This window comes from Elephantulus edwardii, unplaced genomic scaffold (assembly GCF_000299155.1).
Source record: "Elephantulus edwardii isolate Elephantulus edwardi_28Jun2011 unplaced genomic scaffold, EleEdw1.0 scaffold00267, whole genome shotgun sequence".
NCBI lineage: Eukaryota > Metazoa > Chordata > Mammalia > Macroscelidea > Macroscelididae > Elephantulus > Elephantulus edwardii.
This window is the reverse complement of record NW_006400017.1, coordinates 1,735,168-1,762,844: the sequence shown is the minus strand read 5'-3', so window position 1 is coordinate 1,762,844 and position 27,677 is coordinate 1,735,168. Positions and strand designations below refer to the sequence as shown.

The window sequence follows — 27,677 nt, the reverse complement described above, 5'->3', positions numbered from 1 at the left end:
GCACTTGTCTGTACAGGACCTTTTGGGTCTCAATCTGGTCCTATGTAGTTTATCTTTCCACATGACTTTCCTAGCCCTTGGATTTGACTTTGCTCTGTGGATGGGGAGGAGCACGTGCTAGCCTATCCACAGGGGGATTGCCTGCAATATCTCTCAATGGGATTCTGCTAATAGCATCCTAACAAAACTCCTTGTTCAAAAAGCAGGTTCCAAATTTGTAAATAGACAGTGTTGGTGGTTACACAGCATGGTGGATGTAATTCATGTTACTGAATTATGCCACTTAAAACTTTTTTAAGATGTTTTGTCATACAAGTAGTTCTCGATTCACAAAGCATTTGTGTTATGACGAACCGCTCTTAGCAACCTGGATTTTAAAAAAAAAATAAATAAATAATTGGTGTATTTCTGGAGCTCTGGTGGCCTAGTGGCAAGAAGCTGCACTGCAATCTCAGAGGTGTGCGGTTCGAATCCACCAGCTGCTGTGCTGGAGAAGGAGGAACAATCTCCTCCTGTACCAGTCAGATCCAATTTGATGGTACGTGCACAAAAAAGAATAAAATTTTAAAAATAAATATAAAAAAATAATTAGTGTATTTCTATGTTACATATATATTAAACTAATATCTGTAAGTTCACTTGCAATGTTTCCAATCCCCAAAGAAAAATAAAGATTGGATTTGTAAAGATACTGATGATTAAAGGTTAACGATATTGCTGTTCGCTGTTGAGTCAGAACCGTCTCCTAGTCAACCCTCGAGCGGATGTTCTGAGGCTGTATGTAAATCACACGGGAGGGGACTGTTCATCTTTCTCCAGTGGAGCAGTTGGTGGATTTAAGCTGCCTGCCCTTGGCTCGCTTACTACTAAGCCACCAGAGCTCTCTGTGGTAACAGTAAATGAAATCTAAGTAAATACTCAACTTACATCAGAACCAGTTTTTGGCAGTATTCAAGTGTACAGAGACCCTGTTAGAGTTGAGGACTACTTGTATATATTTCACCACGACAAAATAAAATCTTTATAAAGCATGAATCTGTTCAGAATCTTCCAGGTTCCACATCCTGGTCCCGGAGTTCAAAGCCTCCTCTGAGCTCCTCCTCAGCCTTCTGCTCCCTGCCTGTCACACTCCTGTGGTTCCTTCAGGCCAGGCTCCGCAGAGGCTAATCCAGTCCCCCTACTCTCCGTGCCTTTCCTGCCTCTCTGCCCCCACTTTCCAGCCCACCCTTATCTGCCACGTACCCGCAGCTTGACCTGGGTCCTCTTTCGAAGCCATTTCTCGCGAGGGTTGGCCGGGCTCAGCGCTGCAGGGTCGAGGCCAGCGCTCTCCTTGATGCTCACGCTCTCATAGCGCATCACCTGGCAGGTAGCCAGCGGGTGCCTGGTCAGACCCTCTGACCCCTGCCCCACTCTCCCAGGGGGTGGTGAGTCACCAGTTTGTGACCAGCAGGCCCTCCCCCAACATCACCTCCTTTGCCCCTCATGTCTTGGGAGGCTCCAGGACTCATCCTGGAACTACTTTCTCGATTGTAATTTCCTTGGGATCATATCCATCACCAGTTTTTAATATTGCCTGAACTCTGGTGGCTTCACATATTAGCCCATCCCAACTGTTTTCCCAAGATCCAAATTCATACCTATATCCACCTTCATATATCCAACATCTAACACTTTATATGTCCAAAAGCCAAGACTTCCTTCCCCATCCCACCTAGCCCTGCTGGTCCTTACACTAATGGTATGTGTTACTCCCTGTTATTCAAGCAAAATGCAGGTCTTGTTGGTTCCTTCTCTTGCCCCAGACATCAGCAGTCTTATCACCATGGCTTGCTTAAATCTAGCCACTTCTCAGCACCTCTGCTACTAGTGTCCTCATTAGTCCAATCCATCATCATTAGATTGGATTCCTGTACTCATCTCCTAATGTGCCCCAGGCTTCTCTCTTGCCAGTTTTTCTTCTAAACATGCAAGTCACCTATTATCTCTTCCTTGCTCAAAACTCCACTACAAATGGCTTCTCACTGAGCCCAGGACAAAGTCAAAGCCTTTCCCTTGGCCGTAGAGGCCGTCCATGACCACTTCTCCCACAAGGCGCTCACTAGTCACCACATTATTTATTTCACACAGATGAGGTCATAAAGATTCGAATGGAAGTAGGAATTTGTCGTGCTGATCTCTAAGTGGGAGCACTGGTATACTCTCCTAGGTGGCTTTGATTTCATGTTCTAGAAAGCACCATGATGTTAGCCACATAGCAGTTATCATCTGCCCATGTCACCACCCACTTGCTCAGATGATCCAGTGCCTTCCTGCAGAAACACAAGGATTGAAACTTCCAGCGGGGCCCTGAGGCAGGGACAACAAGGAGGCACGTACCTGTCTCAGGATGAAGGCCACCACATCTGTGGACTCCCAGTAGCTGGCGTGGAAGAGGTGGGGCAGGGCGACGGTGGGGAAGGCGGTGAGGACATCGGGGCAGTACAGGGCATAGTCAATCCGCTTGGTGCCCCACCACTTGGCTGTGACTGTGGGTCCGAGAAGGGGGGTGAGGACAGTGATATGCCTGGGCCATTGACAGAGGGGCGGAGGCGAAGCTGAGGTGCACAGGCCAATAATGGATGTGTCACTCCAGGCCCAGATCTGGGAGCCAAGGAGCCCTGCTCTAAATGAGCCTCCCACCTTCTCACTACCCACTCACCCTCCTGTGAGACATGCTCCAAACTGGTCCCCAGGGATGGGGACAGGACCCACAAGGACAGCCATGGCCCTCCCCAGGGCAGCTGGTCAGATGCTGAGTGTTGGGACTAGGGTTCATTTGTGCCTGGGGAGGTCAAGGCTTAGTCTATGACTGGATTCAAAGCTCACGTCAGGGTCAGAGTTCAGTGCTCTGCTAAAGGTCAGCACTTATTCTGAGATCAGAGCTCAATCTGGAGCCAGGGTCAGGGGTTCGGGCCCACCCTGTCCAGGGCCAGAGGTCAGAATTCTTTCCAAGGTCAGAGAGTGCAGCCTGAAGTCAGAGTAAGGATGAGTGTCCAATCTGAACACACATCTCCACCAACTGGCTAAATGCCCCCTAAAAGCTGGGATGTCACCCAGATTCTTCACTGGCCTCCCTTCCACAGGCTGGCCTCAGCAGCCCAGCAAGGCACCAGAAGGTCCCCCTCTCCCAATCCCAGGTAGGGCCCCCCACAAGCCTCACTCACTGTGGGAGGCGCCCACGGGTGCCAGGCTGTCCGAGGACCCTGAGCTCTCGCTGTGGGAGCTGCCCTCGCTCATCCTCCGGCCTAGACGCTGGGACCGCGGGGCCTGCGGGGGCGAGGCAGGGGCATCCAGAGGGGGCGGGCTGCCCAGGGAGCTGCCCTCCAGGAAAAGGGAACTGTGGGTATGCAGGGCATCGGCTGGAAGGGGAATTTCAACGTCAGGGCCAAGTTCTCAGCAGAGCTGTCCACCCATTCTTCCTGTTACTCACCAGCTCTCAGGGAGCCTGCACACCCCTAGCCCCTCTGGGGTCTGAGGGGACTTGGCCACAATACACTGCTGACTTTCACCTCAATGCTGTGAGTTATACAGACCCAGGGCAGAGTCCCAGTAGTTAACCCCATCCCTCAGCTATGTTTCTCTGGGAGAGTAACCTCAAAACACCAACCAGGGCCACCAAAGTGGTAGGCATCTAACCATATCATCTGTCATGACACTTCTTCATGAGCCGCCAAGGACTGCCAGCTGAGTCTGGGAGTGGATGCGAGTGCCCCTGGCTTGGGATTGGGAGCCCTTGAGAAGATGGGGAGCCCCCTTTTAAGGGGACACATTTTAGGATGGATTGGAGGTTTTAGAGTTGCATCTACCCATTGAAATTCCTGACAAAGCAAGACTTTGGAAACTAAGTAGTCATTACAATAAGGGTGATATTTACTCTTGAATTAGCCACACATGCTGCCTATCTGAAGGGAGGTGTGTCTCTGCCCTCCATGGAGTGAGCTACTCAGAGACCTTATGGAAAACAGAGCTGAACCTTGCCCTATCCCACTGTATCCTCACAAAATGCCTAAAGTATGTGAGACGAAACACCACCACTCTGGTTGCAGTTCCTCCAAAATACATTTGCCCTTTTTTCAGCCCCTGAGATATTCGATAGTCTTCACTAACTTCACAATTCAACTAACTGAGTCTAGTCCTCCATTAAGTGACCGCTGGAAGTGACTGGACAGACAGGGTGGCCCTGGGTACAGCCTGATTAGGGGGCCGAGGCTCTTGTTGAGTAGCCCCGTCCCTACCCACAAGGCCTTACCAAGGAGGAGAGTCTGTCCGTCACCCAGAGGGAACCTCTGGTAGCGGGGCACACTGACAGGCGGCACCAGGTGGAACTTGGGCTCCAGCAGCGGCTCGAGCCGGGAGGCAGAGGGGTCAGCGCAGTGGAAGAAGCTGTAGACCTGGCTGCAGGCAGGACGCACCTGGAAACCTAGGAGAGGGGAGCACATGAGGGAAGGTCGTCCACAGAAGCCTGCTGCTTTGGTTCCAGAAGGCTTCCTGGATCACAGCTTTAAGCAGTGCACTCCTCTGCTCAAGGACTTCCCATGACTCCCTGATACCAGTATCAAAGCCAGGATGTTTGGTTCAGCATTCAAAGTCTCCCCTAGGGGTGCACGTTAGCTTCTCTGAGCATCTACAACACCCCAGTCAAGTGTGCTGTGTTCCCCTCACCATAGCCTCTGCCCAGGCTATCCCCATCTCTTCATAGACCCGTCCTCCACTATTTCCTCCAACTGGTCAAACTCCTACAAATTCTTCTAGCTTTTCTGTAGTTGCTACCCGATCTAGAAAGTTGGCCCAGGTCCTCTCAGTCAAGATTAGTCCCCCTTCTGTACAATACTCAATTCCCAGGCCTGATGGCTTCCCAGAAAGGAGTGAACATTTCTCTCACTGACCAGTAGGTGTCTCCACTGAACCTCTTGGGCTGCCCTGTTCTTTCAGGTCAGGGACCTGGGAAGTTCAGTGTCTAGGAAGCCCCAGGGCACCTTAGCAACAGTGAGGAAAGCTGTGGGGCCAACTAAAGCTGGGGAGAGGAGAAGGGCATGTTGCCTTTCTCCTCCATTTCAACCAAGACCTCTCCCTTTTTCTCTGTTCTGTATTGTAGTAAAACAAGTTCTAGTTAAAAAGAAGCTAGCTTGAAAATCACTAGTCTGCTGATGTGAAAGGTGCCCGCCAGTGTCTGGTAGCCTGTGTGTGTATCCTGAGGTTGCTGCTCAGCTGCCCCTCTGTTCTGGTGTAAATTCGCCTCCCTGGGTATCTTAGAGGGCTGGGAGAAGGCATTTGAACCTGCAGCTAATTCTTGAGCAAAGGTACTGAGGTGGGCTTGGACATATCAAAGTGAGACTGACCCAGCCCAGTGGGTCTGCCAGGCTCTGATGAAGGAGGAGCATATGATGTAACATGATAAATAGTAGTTGTTTCTATTCCCACAGGCCATGACAGCCATGGATTGGCCAGGGGCCTGTGACGACAGTGAAATCCACCGGGGCTGCCTCCCTACTGTCCTTTCTCCCTCCTGGCCTTCTTTCTGCCCAGCATTCCAATCCCACTTCCTTTTCCCTCCCTTTCCACCTACCCCAACTCCATGGCCCTCCTCACTGGTGTCCTCCACCCACAGCTATCCCTGACACAGGGCATCTCAGGCCACACCCACCATCCAGCCCGGGCAGCACTGTCCTCCGCATGGCCAGGACCAGGCCCAGAGGCGAGCCGAAGAGGAAGAAGTCGGACACATCGAAGTCGAAGCGGCCCAGGCTGACCTCGGGGAGCTGCGCCCCAGACGTGGGGAGCTCAGCATCGTCCTTCAGCACGCTCGAGTGGATGCTGCAGAGGAAAGCATGGGGTGGGGAGCAGAGAGGATGTGCACCTTCACTTAGAGGTTAAAGTTGGAATTTGTCCCTCCATCCCAGGGAAACAGCTAGGAACTACAGTCCATGTGCCCAATGCCTTCAATAGAGGCGGTGACAACCTCGGTGTTAAGTCAGAGGGGGCAAACTTTCCACAAAGGACCTGAGAGTATTTTCAGCTTGGTGGGACATATGATCCCTGACACATCGACTCAGCTCTGCCTTGTAGCATAAAAATGACCATTAAACCCCCAAGCCCGTTGCCACGGAGTCTCTCCACACCTGGATCAGGATGCATGGCGCCCCCGGCGTCGGAGGACAGAACTGCAACCCTCACCTGATCCACTGGCCACGGCGCTGCATGAGTTTGAACTGCCAACCTTTCAGTGCCACCCAAGAACTCTAACAGAAGTCACGGTGCTGTCACGAGGTGTCACTGAGTTGATTTTGAACTTTCAGAGATCCTGTGTGACAGAGCAGAAGTGCCCCGCAGGATTCTCTCAGCTATAACCTACGCCAAAGTGTATCATCAGGCCTTCCCCCATGGGAACTGTGAACATGTCTATTCCAACAAAACTTTATTTATAAACACAGCCAGCAGGCAGATTTAGCCTGCAGGAAGCCGTTTGTTACATGAGTGTCAGGGCCATCCGTTTTCTAAGAGTCACAAAGCAAACCCCAGTGCCATCCACCAAAGAAGCCGAGCCCGGCCAGCACTCACACCGCCGGATAATGTCATTCCACTAGCATTAGGCCTTAGCTGTAAGTCATGTTCCAGGCAACCTGCAGACACAGATGTTAACATCTGGGTCTCCACTACTTCCCAGTCTGCATATAAAGTAGAACTTAAGAGGAAAAATTAATGAGGCACATTTGGTGATCCAACCCATCCCATCTCCAACACTTACTGCCCCCAAAAGGGTGGTCCCAGTCAATGTCATTGTTAGGGTTATGTGCCACTGAGCTGGAAATGACTTGAGGCTGACCCTTCAGCAGGTTTTCAGAGGCTTCAGATCACACGGGAGGATCACACTGCCCATCTTTCTCCCTCAGAGCTGCTGGTGGATTCGAACCGCCTGCCTTTGGGTTGGTAGCATAACTCTTTACCCACTGGGCCATCCCATCCAACACTCAGCCCCAAATCCAGTGCAGTGTGCTGAAGATCAGGACAGCAGGGGCCTTCCAGAACCTTCCTGCTAGCAGTTAGCACTATGTATAGCTAAAACCTCCAGTGGAACGACATTAAAACACACAACTTCGTCAAGTCAACCCAGAATAAAACATTCTCTGATCCTGTGCCCTCTCCATATTCAGTTGTGGATTGGCCCGGTGGTCCTCAGAGGATTCACTGGCTGGTTTTCAGGCCCAGAGTACCAGGCCTTTCCTCCTAGACCACCTTATATTGGAAGCTCTGTTGAAACCTTTACAAAACCATAGAACCAGCAAGTCTCCATTGACAGACGAGAGGTGAGGCGGCTGGGCAGCAAAAGCAGCCACCAGGAATTGAACCTGGGTCTCTCAAGCAAAAAGCAAAAGTTCTACCACTGTCCCACTAATGCCTCAATGAATAAATTTTAAATGGGCTAGAGTATGAGGACAAAGAGGACCAGCAATCTGAAGAGTCTGGGCAGAGCCCTCAACCACCTTCCCACCCCACGTGTGTGCTCACAGCCCAGAAAGTAGAGCCCTCAGTGTCCACGCTCACTCCCTCCTGCTCCCACAGTCTGAGCAGCTCCCAGCCAGGCGGATGGCTGTGGTGTTTAACAATACATCTCTCATGTATAGCGTGGTCCCGAAACACACGCCAACCACTTAATTGCCAAAGAAGCCGCCATCTGTCCCTGCACCAGAGGGAAAGCTGGCTGAGGAGGACCAGCTACTGAGAGCCTCCAACTTCTTGTCAATCTCCACGTTTGGGGCACTCCTAGAGGATTTTCCAAGGAGGGACCAGAAGTGTCCAAATTGCCAGCCGCTCGGACCTGATTACAGCCGCTTTTCTAAGGGATAATCTTTCAGTGGGGCTGTAAATAGCCAGAGACCTAAATACACAGAGCTTTTGACCCAGCAATTTCTCCTGTAGGAATCCATAACTCACAGCATAATCTTAGTACACACACAAGTAAATATGTATTCATTAGAATGGTAAAAAATGAGAAAAAGCCAAAACATTTTATTACTAGGATAGAGAAAATAAACTGCCACCTATCCCTTAATATGATATGTAATTGCTGTTGTTATAGGCCATCCTGTTGAAACTGACTCACAGCTGACCCTCCCAGCAGGTTTGCAGAGACCATAAATCTCATGGGAGGAGACTACTCATCTTTCTCCCAGAGAATTGAGGGTGGATTCAAATTACCTGCCTTGAGGCTGGCAGAGCGAGCAACTCCCTAACACTAGACCATCAGTCAGTGCTAAGGGTTTGCTTATTATTTTGTAGCCACTAAGAATAGTTGTTGTTGTTGTTGTTGTTGTTAGCTGCCATCAGGTCAGCCTCAATTCAGTCCTCGGCTGTCCCCCTGCACTAGTTGGTGAACAATCCACAGGCTTCTCAGGAGCTGATCTTCAGAAGCAGATTTCCAGGCCTTTCTTCCTAGACTATCTTAGTTTAGAAGCTCTGCTGAGACCTGTTCTGTGTTGCAATGGGTGCCTTCCATGACACAAAGGTGGCTTTGCCTGACGGCCCAGGCCAGGAACCGAACGTGGGTCTCCCATGTGGAAGGCAACACTTCTCCCACTAAGCCATCACTGACCCCATTTAAGACTATTTATCAAGTATTTTAAATTACATGGGGGGGATATAACAATATAAGCACTTTTATTGTTTGTTTTAAAGTAAAACTATAAGGAAAGCATATGTCAAAATACTGACTAGAAAAAATTTGAAGTATTGTAGTGGGTCCATCTAGGGGGTGATAAGGAATACTTTCCAAATGGTATCATGAGCGTAGGACATCTATTGCTTGGGTAAGAAAAAAAGGAGAAGTTGAGAGGGGGAGAGAAGGAGGCATTTCTTCCATTTGGGTCCATGCTAAACATGCACTAATCTGCTGGATTAATGTGCAGATAATTCATTTAACCAGTGTTAATTAGCATGTTTTTCAAGTAAATTCAAGGGTTAACAGGTTTGTGAATGAGCCAGCTGTGTAGGAAGCTGGTAATTGCAGGCAGTTCATGTTCTTTGCTGGTAACAAAAAGGTTAGAAGTTTGAGACCACCCTGAGGTGCTGTGGAAGAAAGACCTGGCAATCTACTTCCCAAAGACCCGAGGCACTAACGAGCCTGTGGAGCCCGGTTGTCCTCTGACTGGCACGAGGAACCCACAAGTTAGAGTGGTGTGCACAGCAGCTCTTTATCCTGATTCCAGCTCTTCAGTAACTGGCTGTGTAATTCTGTTAAAGTTCTTGACTCCCTTGTTCCTCTAGTTCTGCATCTGAGAAATAAGAAGGCACACCTGAGGTGAGCACACAAACTGCTCACACAATCTGTTATTTCACTAGATTCTTCAAAGCACCCAGTAGTAGCCCTTTTGCAAAACAGAGAGAGGAAATAGCTAGCTGCCTCAGCCAGCCTGGGTTGGAGCAGGAGCCAGCATGCGGGCAGCCAGGTCTCCGTGCAGGAGGGCCAGTGCAGGCCCAGCAGGAGGTGATCTTGGCCCCCCCCCCCCCGCACTCCAGTAAATGCACCCAGCTCCCACGGAAGGGCCTGTGACAGACGACTGGTCTCGGCTCTCTCAAAGGACTAAAGTCCTCTCTTCCCATGGACACTTAGCTGAAAGGAAGAAAGGGAAGGACAGGGAGGGGCATTACCTTGACAGGAACGCATGATGCTGGGTGATGGCCTCACAATCATAGGTGGAAGAGTCACTCTGTTTCCGTGGCAACGGCCTCGTGGGCTCCTCATCCTCCAAACCACTCGAGATGTCAATGTTGCTTTTGCTAAGCCGCTTGCTGCTGGCCAGGCTGCAGTCTTCCTCCAGCACAATAGGCGTGTCCTTTAAGACCGAGAAGAGGGGTGGGAGCATATCCCCATCACAAGAGACTCCAGCCCCTAGCCTCCGCCCTCATCAGGACAAAGCACACCATGAACCCCTTCCTCTTAAGAAGTGAGAGGCTATGCATCCTCCCAAAGCATTGTGGGAGCTACAGAGCAATGGCCGTGAGACTTGAGACACATGGCTGCCTTTTCCACACAAGGGAACCACCCCAGGTAGTGTGAATGGTTTGTGATCAGCTGTTAACCTAAAGGCTGGCAGTCTGAACCCACACAGTGGTGCTGCAGAAGAAAGGCCTGGCAAGCTGCTTCCATAAAGGTTACAGTTATGAATACCCCATGAAAAATATCTACTCTGTAACCCATGGCGTTACCAGGAGTCAGAATTGACTGAATGGCAACAGATTTGAGTGTTTCCTCACCTCTGATAACCACCTCTCCTTCCCCACATAGAGCTATGTAACATGGACATCACGGGGCAATGTGAAGGTCTAACACAGGCTCCCCAAAAGGACCCCTGCCCACGACCTGGCTTCACCTGTGTGCTGCTGATGCTCCCCTTCCGGCTGCTGCTTCCTGGGCTGTCACCTGAGGGCCCCGCACTGTAGTAGATGGCATCGAAGGCCAGCAGGCCACCCACACAGTCCCCGATGAGACACACCTGGAGGAGGCAGAGCAGGACTAGAGGCCAGCCTTGGCTGACCCCACGCCCTCACCCGAGCTGGACAAGAGAAACAGAAACAGCCTATTGATGAGAGAGCCCACCCACGATGGGAGAGAGGTGCTCAACCTTGAGATGGGCTCAATCTAGGACCTGAGCTCAAGGGCCAGGCTAGGATCAGGGGTCAGACTCAGGCATGGGCTCAAATGAGAATCAATGCAAAGATTTCAGAGCCTCCTTCACTCTCAGATGATCTGGGTCGAGAAAAGCCCGGGCTCCGTCATTCCTCAGGTTCCCACCCCTCTCTCCACTGGGGCCAAGCACTCCTACCTGCCCGCTGAAGCCAATTCCATCCGGGGACTTGAGAAACTCTCCATAGACCTGGTTGGCACGCTCGATGACAGTGGCCACAGCGTCCTGGTACTGCGGGGAGGAGATGGCCAGGAGGGGCAGGGCGGCCAGCGGGGCGTGGTCCTGGCTGTTGCTGGGGCCACCCTCATCATGGCTGCAGGGGCTCAGGCTGCAGACAGGGGCCCAAGGTCAGCCCACCTGGGGTCAGGCAGGGGGGTGGGTTTGGGGCTGAGGACGGGCAGAGGAGAACACAAGCTGTCCAGAACCTGGGCCCTCAGCTCCAGGGCATCTTAGGAAGATGCAGGCCCAAGTCAGATGGACAAAGTCCAGGCCGAGAATGCCAATTCCCCTGGGTCCATCCTCGGCCCGAGCCCCCCATGTGGAAGGAACAAGGAAGAGCCCTAAAGTCCCTTGTTGTCAGCAGTGTGATCCACCTTGCCTCCTGCTTGTTCCCAGAGCATACCCCCGCTGTGGGAGAGACGTCCCTGCGTGAAGCAAGGGTTAACACAGACAGCTCATAGGTGGCAGGCTAGTCCACCCAGAATTTGGCTATCTGCTTTCAAAATCCACCCGCTGAATGCCCAACATGGCACTGTTCTCGTGGGGATACCATGAATCCGAATCAACTCATTGGCAAAGAAAAACAAATACATAAAATTGTGGTGGAGGTAGGGACCCTGGAAGCCACATGGTGTGGGTCAAGGAGCGGTAAGTCATGGCTGACTTCCTGGAGGAGGAAGACTTTAGACTAGACCTCAAGGACAGTTTTGGAGATGCTGAGAAGAGGGCACATGGCTGCAAAAGTGATCTCGTGTGTCTGTTGTTCAGGGAGAGGATCAGAACTTTCACCAGCTTTGCAGAGTGCTTATGTGTACGTGAACCCACCCTCCAGCATGCCCTCCAAGGAAGATTACACAGCCCCTGCTGGTCCCTCTTCTCCTCCTTCCCTCCCACCATCTGGAAATCCCTTCTCTTTCCACACAGCTCAAGCTCACTTGAGACCACCCACCCATCCACGCACTGGGACATCAACCCAGCTGCACTGTTGAAGCTTGAACGCTCTCAACTCCCACAGATGGTCAAGAGTAACCAAGATGGGCCAAGACCACCCCTGACACTGCCTGGAGCCCACCTTTTCCCTGGAACCCAGAGTCCAAGTCCACCACTAACTCTGGGATCCTACAGACTCTGGGGCAGATGGCAGGCTCACACCGCCACCTCCACCCCCATGGTAGGTGGCCACACCTTCATGTGTGTCAGGATGTCTCACCAGCCATTGCTCATCTCCAAAGAACACAAATTAGAGGAAACAGGCCTCGACTGAAGCCGGAGAGATTTTAATTAGCTGCAAAAGAGCTCCCTCCCAGCAGTGATTACGGGGTGATTAATTGCCCTGGCAAGGAGCCGCCTGAGGGAGCGGTAAGCTCCATCCCATGGTCCCATCCAGTGGCCAGGCCATCTGTCTGTGTAGAGATGGGTGACCCAGCCTGGAGGTCGACTGTCCTGGAGCCTGGGCGGACCCTGTGATAGATGGAGCAGGAGCATAATTAACTCCCCAACTGTAAGTCGGAAGTCAGAGGAGGAGTGGTCGGCAGCTGCCCTCCTCAACCAGCAGCCTGGCAGAAGCCATGAGCGCACGTATGACGAAGAGATCCAGGCTCCACCACTCATCATCTGCCACTCCCGGACACTTCTGAGGCCGGGACGTTGTGTGGTTTAATGAGAACAAGAGCAGGGATCCCGGTCAGGGAACTGCTGCTTCATCCCTGTCCTGCTTCCCAGCTCAGAGAGCAACCTGTCCTGTCAGTGTCTTGTGAATATCAAGACTGGCTTTGCTGCTGGTCCAGAGGGAAGGAGTTGAAGAGTGAGGCCAGAGAGGAAAGGAGTTTGCTAGGCTAGACCTGGCCGCAAGTGGGTTGTCTGCCCCTGCCCAGCATTGCTGAGTGCCCCCTTGGAGTCTCAGTCCTGATCTTAGATTGGGGGGGGGGGGCTTGGCTGAACCCCTCTGAGAGCCAATTCTGAGAGCCATAGCTTCTGCTTTGCGGAGAGGGGTAACTTTGGCACCATGATGGGGTTCATCCCTCCCTCTTTAACCCCAGGTGGGGGGTGGGGAGCTTGTTTCTGCAGAGCTCTCAAGGCTCTGTCAAAGCAAGAGAGGGAGTGAGGGTCAGGGTAGGGTGTCCAAGTGCCTCCCTCTGACCCCTGTATGTACAAAGTCCTCAGAATCTAGCTCTCAGTCCCAGAGCTTTTCCAAATGTTCTTTTAGACTCGGATCCACACTCGGGATCTTTTTCACATATATTATTTATGAATAAATCCCTGAGTAGCACAAATGGTTATTCGCTCAGCTAGTAACTAAAGGGATAGAGGTTCAAGTCCACCTAGGAACACCTTGGGAAAAATGCCTGGCAATCTACTTTAAAAAAAAAAAAAAAAATCAGTCATTGAAAACTCCGTGGAGCCTAGATCTACTCGGCACATAGGCAGGCATCATGAGTAGGAATCGACTCCATGGCAACTAGCTTTATTTATGAACAACTAGATCTCCTACCTTAGGGAGCTCGGATAGCCTAGTGGGTAAGGAGTTGTATTGCCTAACCAAAGGCAGGTGGTTCGGATCCACCAGCAGCACCATGGGCAATCTCCTCTCATGTAACTTAGAGCCTCTGGAAACTCACTGGAGGATCAGCTACGAGTTGGTTCCAACTCAACAATAAGGTGGTCTGCCAGATCTCCCCTCTGGCTCCAGCCACCTCCAGTAGGTGGCCACCAGGATTAGGAATGGCTACTGGAGTGGACAGGATTTTCTATGGACCCCAAGATTCCAGAAGCACCCCAGGGACCCTGGTTTATCCTCCACAGTTACCAGAGCAGGTCTGGATGAAGAACAAGTGGGTAAGTGTGTCAGACCGTGTCCAGCACTCGGGATTCCCTCCTTTTGTAGCTCCTCTCTGGAGCCATGTTCCCTGTTGGGATTCGGGAATGGGCCCAGCCCACTCCTCATCAGTGGAGGAAGAGGGTCTTCTCACCCCACCAGGATAACAATGCGAATCACAGCACTAACCACACAGAATCCGCACAACTCCGTGAGCAGGTATTACTACTGTCCCCATTTTACAGATGAGGAAACAGAGTCCGTGAGAGGTTAAATAACTTCCTCAATGTCACTCACTGGGATTTAGATACAGGCTGACTTGCAAGCCCACGCACTTAATCAGGTTCTGGTATTCAAGGCACACTCAAAAGTCACCTCCTCCAGGAAGTCTTCCATGATATTTCCTGGACAGAGCTATACATTCCTCTGAGTGAGGGCAGTACCTTCTGCAAAGTCCATTTCTGCACATACTCCTACCCAGCTGTAATTGTGTGGCCCTGGAGAAAGGCTGGTTGGGCTCCACTAGCTGGGGAAATTGCTTAATGTTATTGATCAATGTCTCACTTTCCTTATGTGGGCCAACTAGACCAGGGGCCTACTGAGCCAGGGAAGTAGATCTGAGCCACCATGGGGATAGCACTAACCAGGACCAGAAGAGCTGTCAAGGTGTGTGCTAATACAGTCTGTTATCAATGGCCACATCCCCTAGCTCAGAGGTCAGGCAGGGCTGATATTCCAGAGAGGCCCTGACATTCCAGATAACCCCCCACCCGCCTGAGTGTCAACACAACTTGTTCACCCCCAGACCCAGGCCACCGTGACCACAACCAACTCACTTGGAGATGAGCGTGTAAGCCTCAGAGCAGATAGCAGGACAGGGGACGAACTTGATGAGGATGTGGCCCAGGGCAGCAGGGAAGTGGGCCCGGGTAACCTTCTCCAGCACTGAGCTGAAGGTGTGGATGTCGGCCGCCTTGCAGGATGGGTCCCCCGAGCCTGTGTCCAGAATGTTTCCTCCGTGCAGCACCAGCAAGAGGACGTGCGTTTTGCAGGAGCGCTGGGGACAGCCTTCCTGAGAGGGACACCATCAGTAGAGAGAGGACATGGCAGGGAATGGGGGAGGGGGACAGAGACACAGACACGTGGGAGAGGACGACTGGCCTGTCTCAACTCCAGCTGAGGAAGCTGTCCCGCCACCATGGAACAGAGCTCTTAGGATTCCATGGGGGCTGGGGGGCAAACACAGGCTTCAATGTCAAGGCCAAAAGAGACCTGAGTTTTCCTTTAGATTCCTATGGAGACTGAGGCCAGAGAAGTACAGAAACCTGCCTCCAGTCACAAAGCAAGTCAAGGTCAGAGCTGGATGGAAACTCAGCCACCTGTCTGTCAGCCGAGGTTTCCCCCTGAAATCCCGATGGAACATCCTGGAAAGCCAGCCCACCTCGCTGTCTTCGTGGATCTCGATGCTGCCCTGGGCTGGGAATCTCTGTCTTCGCAGGGAAACCCGGTACAGTTCTCCTGTGGAGGAAACAGAGGGGGACTCAGCATCCCCTGATCTCCCCCACAGCGCTGGGTGCTCATGGGATTCAGCTGTCCACATGTGGAACCTGAGTCAGGCCTGGGCTCAAAGGTGAGCTGGAACTAAGAGGAGTCACCATGCAGCCCCTATCTTCTCACACCCCCACCCCCACATCCCCACCCCCATCTCAGGAATCAGCACGATGAGGCCTTCTCCCCCTGAGGGAAGGAAGACATGCAGGGTCAGGCCACTGCAGTGTCACTGAGGCTGGGAGGGAGTGTTCCAGAAAGTCACAGCTGGGCTCCCCACAGCCATCAGCAGCGCGAGCATCCCCGAAGATGCCCACTTCCAGTTATGGACAGCAATGTGGGCCAGTTTTCCCTGTGAGAACCACCAGGGAGATGGACAAAATATTTTTAAAAAGTGAAGTTATCAGAGAGCTCGATGGGCAAGGAAGACTTTGAGGACCACAATCTATGGGTTGGGGACCCCAGAGAGGAAAGATCAGCATTGGGAGTCACACTTGTCATTGCCGTGAGCACTGAGGTGAAGCTGGACCGAACCCTGCCAGCAATGGCCTCCTGTTTCCTCAGCGTGCTGGGCTCCTGGCCACTGCTTCCAGGAAGTGCTTCTTGGCACCAAGCCCTCCCTGACCCCTTATCCCTCCATCAAAGCGTTTGGCAAACTGACAACCACCTGAACCCAATTTGCTACACCACCTGTTGTTATAGATAAAGTTTTACTGAGACACAATGAAGTTTGTTTGTTTGTTTGTTCACATACTGTTTGTGGTACAGTTTTAACAGAAACTTGACAGCCTGTAGTGTGTGTCAGAGATAATGAGAATGGAACAAGACAGGACCATGTTCACATCTGTTGTTGACTGGGTCACTATGAGTTGGGGTGACTTGACAGCACCTAACAACAACAGGACCCTACACAGAAAAGCTAATACCTCTTAAAGGTGGCAACATTGGCTGTCCAAGACCCTCCCCTACGTGAGGCTGGCTACTCTGAGGAGCCCATTTTTCCATCAAGCTGAGCTTGTTGTCCTTTCTTTCTCCCCCATGAGATGGGTGCTGCTGCCTCGGGGTGGCGGACCCAAACTGCAAGGCTGAGAATCACTTGCTTGCCTTTGGAGACAGGGGACTCACCTCCAAACTATTAAAGTAACCTGCTCTAGGCAAGGGTGATCCTGTGCATCATCAGGCCCTCCATGCCCTGTCATGAGCCCGTTACAGCCTTTTAGAAGTCACATCCCAGGAGGATCCCTCCCAGGGGCCTTGGAAACAGCCGTGCAGGGGACAAGTATGGGAGGGGAACCTGGTTGAACTGGGGCTGCGTCAATGTCACCTCGATCACCATGAACCCAGGGTGTGTGCATCTACAAAGAATCCCAGTTGTGCTCTGTAGGGAAGTGCATTTCTGAAAGACTGCACAAACACAGCCCTGGACTAAGGATAACTGCTTTATAAGCTCCGAGCCACTGCCCACACAGGCAGGAAATGGTTGCCTAAGCGATGGAGGGGTTTGGCCCTTAACTGGAGGAGGGAAAACTTCTGAGGCCTGTTCTGCCCACCACTCCCGCCAGCGGTTCAAACTCAGCCCTACCTGATTGGGAACCTACTGTAGACCTTGCCCTCACTGGGGGTTGGTCAGACAGACACTGAGGAATGGAGGCACAGACCAGGGCCCCACCCTAGAGCTGGACAGCAAAAAAGTAATAACAGCAAGGGTTCATGTTTATTGAGGGTATATTATACCCTGGTCCTTGAGCGACACAAATCTTGAACTACTAAGAGAAAGGTTGGCAGTTCAAACTCCCTCAGTGGCACCACCGAAGAAAGGCCTGGTGATCTGTTTCCAAAAAGCTGACAGGTAAGAAACCCTTCTAGAGCGAGGTTCTTGTCTGTCACACAAGGGATCACCATCAGGCAGAGTTGATTCAGCAGCCACAGGTTTGGGGTTTGACTTTAGTGTGTCCTGCTGACAAGTTAAGGCCAGAGGAGGATGAGGACATCGCCATCTCCACATGTGCCTGCCTAGCCTCCAAGTTCCTCCCTTAACCCTGGCAGCCTCCCCAGCTTCGACAGGCTGGGTGCCTGCTTGCAGAGAGATTACAAGATTAAATGCTGTAATTGCCACACATTACCATAGTGAGCTATAAATAAGTCCCAGGAAAGACATGAGAGTCCTAGCACCTCTCAGCCACCATGCCCTTCACCAGGTGGGGGCCGATTCTCTCACTGATGTCACAGACCAGGAACACCCACACCATTTACCGTCTCCCCTCAGCTCCCTTAGAGCCCAACTCCAGGCTCTGAGATTGGATTTGTGGGCAGGTGCTGCATCTCAGCACAAAGGATGCTGAAGAAGCTCCTAGCTCAGCAGGATGGAAGCCACAGCTGGAGACGGGGTGGGATCATGCCTAACATCCCTCACTTCATCCCTCACAGAGAAGAAGAGTTTCTCTTGGTACCAGCAGCAACGAACTTAAAAGACGAATTGCATTGGGAAAGTCTGCTGTCAGAGACCTCTCCAAAGTACTGAAGAGCAACAGTGTCAGTCTGGAGACTGAGGTGCGCCTGAACAGGCCATGTCTTTGCAATTACTTGCTATGCATCAGAGAACTGGACAATAACTAGGGATGATAGAGGAGAGTTGATGCCTTTGAGCTGTGGTGCTGGAGAAAAGTATTGAAAATACCATGGACTGGTAGGAGAACAAACAAGTTCATTCTGGAGAGGGTGAAGCCAGCCTGCTCCTTGGAGGCAAGGATTCTGAAGCTTTATCTTACATACTTTGGATATGTTGCAAGGAAGGACCAGTCCTTGGAGAAGGACATCATGCTTGGGAGGGTGGAGGGACAGCGCAGACCTTGATGCAATGGATTCAGTCACTGGGGTAATGGGGATAGGTGTGTCAGAGACAATAAGATTGGCAAGGGTTCTAGAAGTCCTAATCCACAACATAAACAGTCTTCCAAGTATCTTGAAAAATCTACAATCAGGAGAAGATAAAAATAGATGAATGGGACCTTCTAAGAATCAAATCCCTATGCACATCCAAAAACTTCTCCAACAGGGTAAAAAGGGAAGTCACAGACTGGGAAAAAGTATTTGGTAATGACATGTCAGATAAAGGACTTATATCTAGAATTGATAAAATACTTGAGCACCACAACAAGATAAAGGTAAACAATCCAGTTGAAAAATGGGCACAGGATATGAAGACATTCAGATGGCCAACAAGCACATAAAGAAATGTTCAAAATCCCTAGCTCTTAGAGAGATGCAAACCAAAACAACTATAAGATATCATCTCACCTTAGTAAGAATAGCAAAATTTAGCAGAACAGCAATCAACAAATGCTGGCAAGGTTGTGGAGAAACTGGAACCCTTATTCACTGTTGATGGAAGTAAAAAATGTTACAACAACTGTGGAAGGCGGTGCGGCGCTTTCTCAAAAAGTTACAAATAGAGACACCATTTGACCCAGCAATTCCACAACTGGGAATATACCCCAAAGACACCATAACTGCCACCCAAGCAGATATATGCACACCCATGTTTATCTTGGCTTTGTTCACAATAGCAAGGAGTTGGAAACAACCTAGGTGCCCATCAACAAACGAATAGATAGAAAAGCTGTGGTATATTTGCACAATGGAATACTACGCTGCATTGGAAAGCAAGGAACTCATGTAATATTATTCAAAATGGGTGACCCTGGAGGACATTATGCTGAGTGAAATATCTCAGTCACAAAAGGACAAATATTGCATAGTGCCACTGTTGTAAAACGGACTGACATCAGAGTTGAGGGGAGACTGAAAAAGACGGCATAAGTAATGTATACTGCATTGAAACAGATGAAGGAGAAAACTGTTTAAAAAGGTTATGTGATTAGGTATTTTTGTCATGACAGGAGTCCAGAATGAAGACTGCATAGTGGAGTGGACCTGGGGAGAGGGATTGTAAAACAATGGAGGAAATTTTCTTTTACTTTTCAAAAAGAAGAGGGTACTGGGGAGAGGGGTGGGCAGGGAGAAAAAGTGCAACAATGAATGAACAGAAATCCAAAGTCTCTCTAAATTTTTATTAAAATTAATAATAATAAAATTCTTTTTTAAAAAAGAACTGAGCAAAAGCAGGATGCAAATTATCAGCAGCACAAAGGGATACTGGAACAAGTTGGAAGTGAATAAATATTTGTTCCTGGTTAAAAAAAAAAAAAGATTGGCAAGGGATAGAACAGGATTTAGGGCTATTGAACACAGGGTCACTATGAGTCACAGGCAACTCAATGACACAAAACAACAACTACTACACTGTTGGGGGCCTGAGGTTTAATTTCTTCCAGTGCACAAAAGGTAGGAATGCAGCCCCCCCACATCCCACACCCCAAGCTCTGGCCTTCTGGAATGTATCCAACAGGAGCAAAGTAAGTGCACAGGAAGGTAGGTCTCCAATCTTGGCGGAAGCCTTAAAACAAACAGAAAGGCAGCCGATAGGCTGTCCTTGCTGCACTTTGCCTGTGGAGCTCTGTTGAGAACCTGATGCTTCCATCATACGAACCAAGGACTCTGTCTCTGGTAAACCCAAGATACAACTCTTTCACCTCTACCTGCCTTTGCTAATGCTGAGCTCTCTGCCTAGAAAACTCTTCTGTTTTCCTACTCATCCTTCAAAACCCTGTTCAGGTCTATCACTTTTAGAAAGCCTTCTCAGGTCAGGAAGAGGTGGTTACTCCTTCTCTGCGTTCCCATAAAGCAGGATGAGCTGGGCCTGGCTCATCGCTGTAGGGTTACCTATTTCCCTATTAGACAGTGAATCCCCCGAGAACAGGGCTGGGGTTTCTCAGCTTTTGAGGCCAAAACATAAAGTGTTTTTGTGAAAACATTAATTTCATTGAAGACTTGGGGTGCACACGGCCTGTGAGACAGCTTTTAAACTGTTAGAGGCCCAGGGGAAGTCAAGTTCGGCAAAGCTCCATACACACGAGGAAACACATTTCCTGAAAGTCCCCAAGGGAACTGGTATCAGGGGACCTCCGGGCATTCTAGAATAGCCTGACTTGATGGCTCAGCCTCCAGTGGTTTCCCCAGAGTCTTTAGTGACAAGAGCTGCTGATAAGATGTCCTGGGTAGAGAGAAGCCACAGGCAAGGGTCCCCAGATCTCACCATCCAGCTGCCTGTTCTTTCCTGATAACTTTTGTTTACCCGGCCTAATTCAAGCTGGTCCCCTGCTGTGTTCAGATTTGGGGTGGAGTAAGCCCCAGCTGTTTAGTGGCAATGTTTTGTGACAAGCTCTAGAGCAGACCAGCTCCTGCAGGGTCTGCTTCCAGCACCCCGCCAGCCCTCGGGTGGGGGCCCACAGCCGCCCAGCTCACCAAGGCTCCTCCTGCTGGCTGAAACATGGAGGCTATTTTTGCTTAATCACAACTTTGGGATGGCACAAATCATGATCACTCCCTCTAATTACCGCTGCACCATGCTACTCTCAAGACAAAAGCCAAGGTCACTCACACATTCGGCACCCTAAACAAAGCACCATCCTACGTGGCTGGAGAGTCCAGCCATCTCCATGTCTCTGCCGTCAGATGGTGGAATCCACAAGGGGTGGATGGAGAGGACATCCCTGATAAAGCTGACCACTCCAGCCATCACCTTCTAGAAGTCCCTCCCACTTGCTCGTCACCACCTGGGTCAATTGTACAGAGTTAAGCCCTGCTTGAAACCTGGTGCATTGTCCTAAAGAGTAGCCATCAAAATCTCTACTCCTTACTACACAACACCCAGGAGCAATGATTTTGAAAATTACTGCATAGCTTGAGAGGGACTAGAGAGCATTATACTGAGCGAACTAACTCAGTTTCATAAGGACAAATACTGCATAAGACAATTATTGTAGAAATAGAAAGATAACTAGTAAAACATGTGTGAGGATACAAGGAGGGGGAAGGTGGGAGCAGAATGATGAGGACAGGCAGGGGGTAAATCACAGGGCTACACAATTTGGTGGGTAGAGGAGGGGAAAGGAAATGGGAAAGATCTGGCAGAGATCTGGAAAGATAGGGCAATGGTGAGGATACCTTAAAGGTGATTAATTTTATAAAATATAATGAATCAGAACGATTGTATGAAACAATTTGAATGAAGTATAGTGTGAAACACAATGTATACAAGCTTTGTAAGCAAACCAGTATAATATAAAAATTTTTTTAAAGTCTCTTATTTCTCTGTGAGCTCATGGGGGCATCTGCTGGACATAAACAGATGAGGGTTTGTTGTTTGGTTTGTTTTTTGGTTTTTTTTTAAAAAATGAATCTTCTGTCCCTATTACTTGCTCTAAAGGAAAAGATTCTCTGATGACACAAATGGATAAGCAATTGATTACCAACCAAAAGGTAAGTAGTTTGAGTCTACCCAGAGGAAGCTCAGAAGAAAGGCCTGGTGATCTACTTTCAAAAAATCACAGCCATTAAAGCCAACTGAGCACCGTTCCACTCTACTCACTGAGAATGAGTTGCAATTGACTCGATGGTGACTGACTTTGTCAGCCCTGATGTGGGAGAGGGGAGATAAATCCAGAAGGATGAGATCTTCATTTGGCAGCAAGCAGGGTGCTTGGACCATGGCCAAGGCCCCAGGTAAACCCACACAGACAATGACTACCAGCATGACATGACACGCAGAAGGTCATACTTTCCTGGGACGGGCAATAACCTCTCAACACCACAAAGCAAGGGGATTGGCCTGCACCCTCCTCTTTTTCATTTTTAATTGTGATTTTATAGAAAACAGTGAAAGTTTATAGCAAAGTTGGATTTTCATTCATTCACTGCTGCACATTTTCCTCCCTATCCTACCAGTTCCCTTTAAAAAAAATGCATTCCTTGTTGTTGCTTCATCTCCTTCCTCCCCCCTCCCCCCACCCCACCGGTCCACTTGCTATGCACCTCTTAATTCTGGACTGTTGTCATACAGATAATGCCAATCATATATTTCTTTTTAAAAGTTCTTTCCTTCATCTGTTCCAATGCAGTGTTCATTATCTATCTATCTATCTATCTCCTCCTTTTCTTAGTTTTCCCCCAAAATGTCTAAGAGAGCCTGGTTCTCTGCAATTCTACAAGGCGGGTCAAATTCAAGCCTCCTGAACCAGCAGAATTAGTCCCTGGGACCTGCAAAGGGACTGAAGGCATGACTACAGAGTTGCTCTCAGGGGACTATGGAGAGGGAAGAACCAGGAACTGTCACGTCACGTGGATTTTCAAAGTCTTTGATTCTAACCAGACAACTTGGCGTTCACTCCAAGGCAAATCCTGGTGCAAGTTAAAAGTATGTGTCTTGAAAGCACTTAGAAAAAAACTCAGTCCATGAGCTCTGCCAGGCTGGCTGACAGGATACCTCGTCAGCTTCACCTCACTGACCAGGCAATGCCAGGGCCCAGGACACCTAGGAGGAGGAAGACTAGACTAGCGGACAGCAGGCCATCTGTGACCCCAGCTCTCATGACTGTGGCCCCAGAGCTGGAAGCAGTACCTCAGGGGCCAGCGGGAGAAAGCTCTATGCTGGTTTGCATGTCTCTGCGCTGGCCTGGCAGGGAGCACCCCCGAGAGTAATTAATGAACTTCTGGTAGCTTGACATGGGACCCACAACACAGATGGATGAAGACCAACCAGCAAGTCAGGAGGAAGGATGGGTCCCCACCTGATGACTGTAATGCATTTTAATACAGTCGGCTATTCTGTCAAATCAAATCGTTCACACAACCTACATCTGTAAAACAGATGAGAGTGGCTGCATTCTGGCTTAAATAAATCGAGGGATTAAGACCACCAGTTCTTTATCCCACCACACTCTGGTGGGAGCTCCACCAAGCACAACTTAAAACTCTGACCTCGTTCAGGCCTCCCTCCTGCTGGCACCCAGCTGCCAGTCTTATGAAAATCAATAATCCAGGTCCCGAGGGTGAGAGCGGGGACAGCAAGCAAGCATAAGCGAACACTGACAGTGCTTTTCCTGGGATTCCAGGGCATGGAGGATATTTTTACCTTCCATTTCTCTTTAGTGAGCACACATTTCTTTTGTTTTAAAAATATTTATTAAGCCATCCATTAAAATGGTGCCCTGGATTCCTGGGGCTGTCATAACAAAGCACCCCACGCTGGGGGGTTGGGACTACAGCAGTCTGTTCTCCCCTGCTCTGAAGGCTCCACGCGCGCAATCCTGGCATCGCCAGGGCCATGCCCCCTCTAAGGGCACTGGGGAAGAATCCTTCCTCGCCACTTCCTAGCTTCTCGAGGCTCTAGCAGTCTGTGGCATTCCTTAGCTCACAGCTGCATCACTCCAGTCTCTGTCTCCACCTTCACGTGGCCTTTTCCCTCCATCTCTCTCTGTGTCCTCTTGTCTTCTTACAAGGACAGCAGTCATTGGATTAGGGAGTTCTCTGGTGGCCTCGATTTTAGAGGGTTATGCTGACAGTTAAAACCCACCAGCCGCTCCATAAGAGAAAGATGGACAATCTCCTCCTATCTGATTTACAACCTCAGAAACCCCACGAAGGGGTGGCTATGAGTCAGTTCCAAGCCCAGGCAATAAGAGACTAAGTGGAGTGAGTCATTGCATTTGGGAATACTTTACTCCAGGATGGCTTTATATTAACTAAGTGCACCTGCCAAGACCCAACTTCCAAATAAGGTCCTAGACTGAGGTTCCAGGTGCTCCTGAAGTTGGGAGGGACCTTCTCCCCAGAACAACAGGCAACACAAGCAGGTGTCATAGTTACAACAAGTTAGATTCAAACCGACCACAACCCACTGCCATACAAGGTGCAAACAGAACAAGGTCCTGCCCTCGGGGAGCCGGGATAGTGGGGGAATGTACAAGAAACACTTGCGGAAGAAAAGAATAATAGGAAATACAATGTGATTGAAACTAAATCCTGCATCTGGTTTAAATGTCCAACCACAATCAAATGGATTGAGAAACTGTGGTACATTCACATGACGGCATACTACGCAGCATGCAGGAGCAACGATTTTGTAAATCACTAACTTGGGAGGGACTGGAGAGCATTATGCTAAGTAAACTAACTCCGTCCCATAAGGACAAACACTGCATAAGACCATTTTTGTAGAAATAGAAAGATAAATGACAACAGTCCAGAATAAGAGCTGCATAGTAAAGTGGACTTGGCAGGGGGGGTGGTGGGGGGGAGGAAAGTGTACAACAGTGAAAGAATTTTTTCTTTTTTAAAAATTTTTATTTCTTTATTTTTAATTTGGTGTACCATCGAATTGGATCTGACCGGCACAGGAGGAACTTGCCCCTCTTTCTCCAGCAGAGCATCTAGTGGATTTGAACTGCACACCTTTGGGATTGCAGTGCAGCTTCTTGCTCCTAGGCCACCAGAGCTCCCTAAGAATTTTTTTTTCAAAGAGAAAAGCAAACTGGGGAGGGGAGGCAGGGAGGAAAATGTGCAACAATGAATGAATGGGAAAAAAACCAAAGAAATAAAAAGGTAACTAGTAAAATGTGTATGAGAATCTAAGGAGGGGGGAGGGAGAGAGCAGAGGGGTGGAGATGGGTGGGGGAGGTGTAATCATAGGGTCACACAATCTGATGGGTGGAGGGAGGGGTGAGTTAAGGAAATGGGAAAGATCTGGTGTGAATACAATGTATACAGAATTTGTAAGTAAACCAGTATAAAATAAAAATATTTTTTTAAAAAAAAGTATCTCACATATAAAATGCTTAATTAAAAAATAAATCCTTGGCCATCACCTGCTGACTCCTACTTACTGGGTAGTGCTCAATAACACCGTAAAAGTGAATGATCCTCAGTCAGGCCAAGTTCAGCCAAGGTGATTATCTCTGTTTTCCAGGAACTACTTTAAAATGTACTTTTCTCTCCTTGTCACCTTGATGCTGATAGTTTCGGGCAACTTATGATACTGGGCCGGCTCCACTTCCTTCCTTATTACCTACCTAGAAGCCTATAAACCCATACCTTCACCTTATATGACTACCTTCCCTTGGGGTGAGGGAGGAATTCATTCCTGTCCAGACCACCACCTCGACAGGCAGTGCTGTTCCCCCAGTCAGGAAGTTTCTCCCTGAACAAGAAATCAATGTCTTCCAACTTGACTGTGGGTCAGTTTTTTTGTCTGTTTGCAAACACTTATATTAAAGGACAACACCAGTCTTGTGCCAGGGCTGAAAAAGGCAGGATGAATCACAGTAACTGCCCTCAAGGATGAGGCAAATCACCAGGGTCAAGGCTCAGCCACATAATTAGGAAGGAATGTTGATGGCCTAGTGGTAAGAAGTTGCACTTTCAACCCCTAAGGCATGAAGTTTGAATCCATAGGCTTCTCTGGAGGAGAAAGATAGGTAATCTCCTCCTGTACTATTTCAAGCCTCTGAAAACCCCCCTGGGGGGTGGTCAACTAAAACCCCCTGGAGGGTCAACTAAAACCCAAGGGAGTGTCAGCTATGAGTCGGTTCTGATGATAACATATGATTGAGGTCAGGTTATGTGACAACAACTAAGAACATATGACCTTGCCAGTCACATGATCTAAGAGATTACAAATAACCAAACATAGCTCTCAGAGTAAGACTACTAAAACTAGGTGCATTCCTGTTAATCCAATTACAAAATGGGCAAAAGACATGGAAAGAATTTTCACAGAGGAAGACATTTGGAGGGCCAAAAGACACATGAAGAAACGCTCAAAATCACTGGTAATAAGTGCGATGCAAATAAAAACCACAATGAGATACCACCTCACTCCAGTAGCAGTGGCAAAGTTTAACAAGGTAGCAAACAATAAATATTGGAGAGGATATGGTGAGATAGGAACTCCTATACACTGTTGGTGGGATTGTAAAATGGTAAAACTACTGTAGAAGGCAGCTTGGTGTCTCCTCAAAAAGCTGAAATTCCTTACGACCTAGTTATTCCACTCCTAGGAATATACCCCAAAGAATTTAGATCTGAGACACAAACAGAGATTTGTACACCAATGTTACAGCAGTGTTAGTCACAATTGCAAGGACATAGAAATGGCCCAAATGTCCAAACACAATCGAATGGATTGAGGAATTGTGGTACATTCACACAACAGAATACTATGCAGCACTCAGGAGCAACAATTTCAAAAATTACTACATATCTTGGGAGAGAATGGAGGACATTATGCTGAGTGAATCAACTCAGTCCCATAAGGACAAATACTGTATAAGATCATTATTGTAGAAATAGATAACTAGTAAAACATGTATAAAGACCCAAAGGGAGGAGAGTGGGAACAGAGGGTTGAGGACGGGCAGGGAAGAAATCAAAGGGTCACACAATTTGATAGGTGGAGGGAGAAGGGTTAAAGAAAATGGAAAAGATTTGGCAAAGATCTGGAAAGACAGATGGTAGGCAGAGTTCAACGGTGATTAATTTTATAAAACATAATGCATGGGACATGTTATTAGCTTTAGTTTGCTTGGCTTCTCAATCAATACTCTTGGTACCAGCAGACAGCAAAGTAAAAGATGAACTGAATTGGGAAAAGTCTGTTGTCAAAGACCTCTCCAAAGTACTGAAGAGCAACAATGTCAGTCTGGAGACTAAGATGTGCCTGATACAGGCCATTGCCTTTGCAATCACATGCTATGTATCAGAGAGCTGGACAATGACTAGAGATGATAGAAGGAGAATTGATGCCTTTGAGCTGTGGTGCTGGAGAAGAGTATGAGTATACCATGGACTGCTAGGAGAACAAACAGGTTCATCCTGGAGAGGGTGAAGTCAGAATACTCCTTGGAGGCAAGGATTCTGAAGCTTCATCTGACATACTTTGGACATGTTGTGAGGTGGAACCAATCCTTGGAAGGGGAAATCATGCTTAGAGGGTGGAGGGACAGCATAGGAGAGGAAGACCCTCGATGAGATGGATTGATTCAGTGACTAGTGTAATGGGGGTAGGTGTGTCAGAGACAATAAGATTGGCACAGGATAGAGCAGGGTTTAGGGCTGTTATACAGGGTCACTATGAGTCCCAAGTAACTATGGTACATAACCACAATGTATAGGAATGCATAGGAACAATGCATAGGAATGACTGTATGAAACACAATGTGAAAGATGGATAGTGTGAAACACAAGGTATAGGAACTTTGTAAGCAAACCAATATAAAACGTTTTTAAATCTAATTATTTTCATTTTTATTTTATTTTAATAATTTTAATGAACATTTTAAATCTAAATTTTTAAAAAAATAATAATAAAACCAGGACAGCAGTCAACGTTTTTGGAATCACAGAAGCCAAGAAAGCTTAAGATACAAGCTGTCAGATCATGGGTTGGACAATGGAAGATATTTTCTGAAGGGACTTGG

General features: G+C 49.0%; 1 protein-coding gene across 1 annotated transcript in view; it reads right to left on the bottom strand.

The window, feature by feature from the left end:
- The window catches only part of PITPNM3 (PITPNM family member 3), a 107,652-nt gene that overhangs the window by 10,816 nt on the left and 69,159 nt on the right, over positions 1 to 27,677 (bottom strand). Inside the window, exons 5-14 of the mRNA XM_006899803.1 lie at positions 15,197 to 15,273; positions 14,592 to 14,827; positions 10,860 to 11,049; positions 10,407 to 10,529; positions 9,685 to 9,869; positions 5,684 to 5,853; positions 4,289 to 4,459; positions 3,204 to 3,398; positions 2,377 to 2,525; positions 1,243 to 1,359 (exon numbers count right to left, since the gene is read on the bottom strand). Of these exons, the coding sequence (XP_006899865.1) occupies positions 1,243 to 1,359; positions 2,377 to 2,525; positions 3,204 to 3,398; positions 4,289 to 4,459; positions 5,684 to 5,853; positions 9,685 to 9,869; positions 10,407 to 10,529; positions 10,860 to 11,049; positions 14,592 to 14,827; positions 15,197 to 15,273 (1,613 nt within the window). The remainder of the gene's footprint in view (positions 1 to 1,242; positions 1,360 to 2,376; positions 2,526 to 3,203; positions 3,399 to 4,288; positions 4,460 to 5,683; positions 5,854 to 9,684; positions 9,870 to 10,406; positions 10,530 to 10,859; positions 11,050 to 14,591; positions 14,828 to 15,196; positions 15,274 to 27,677) is intronic.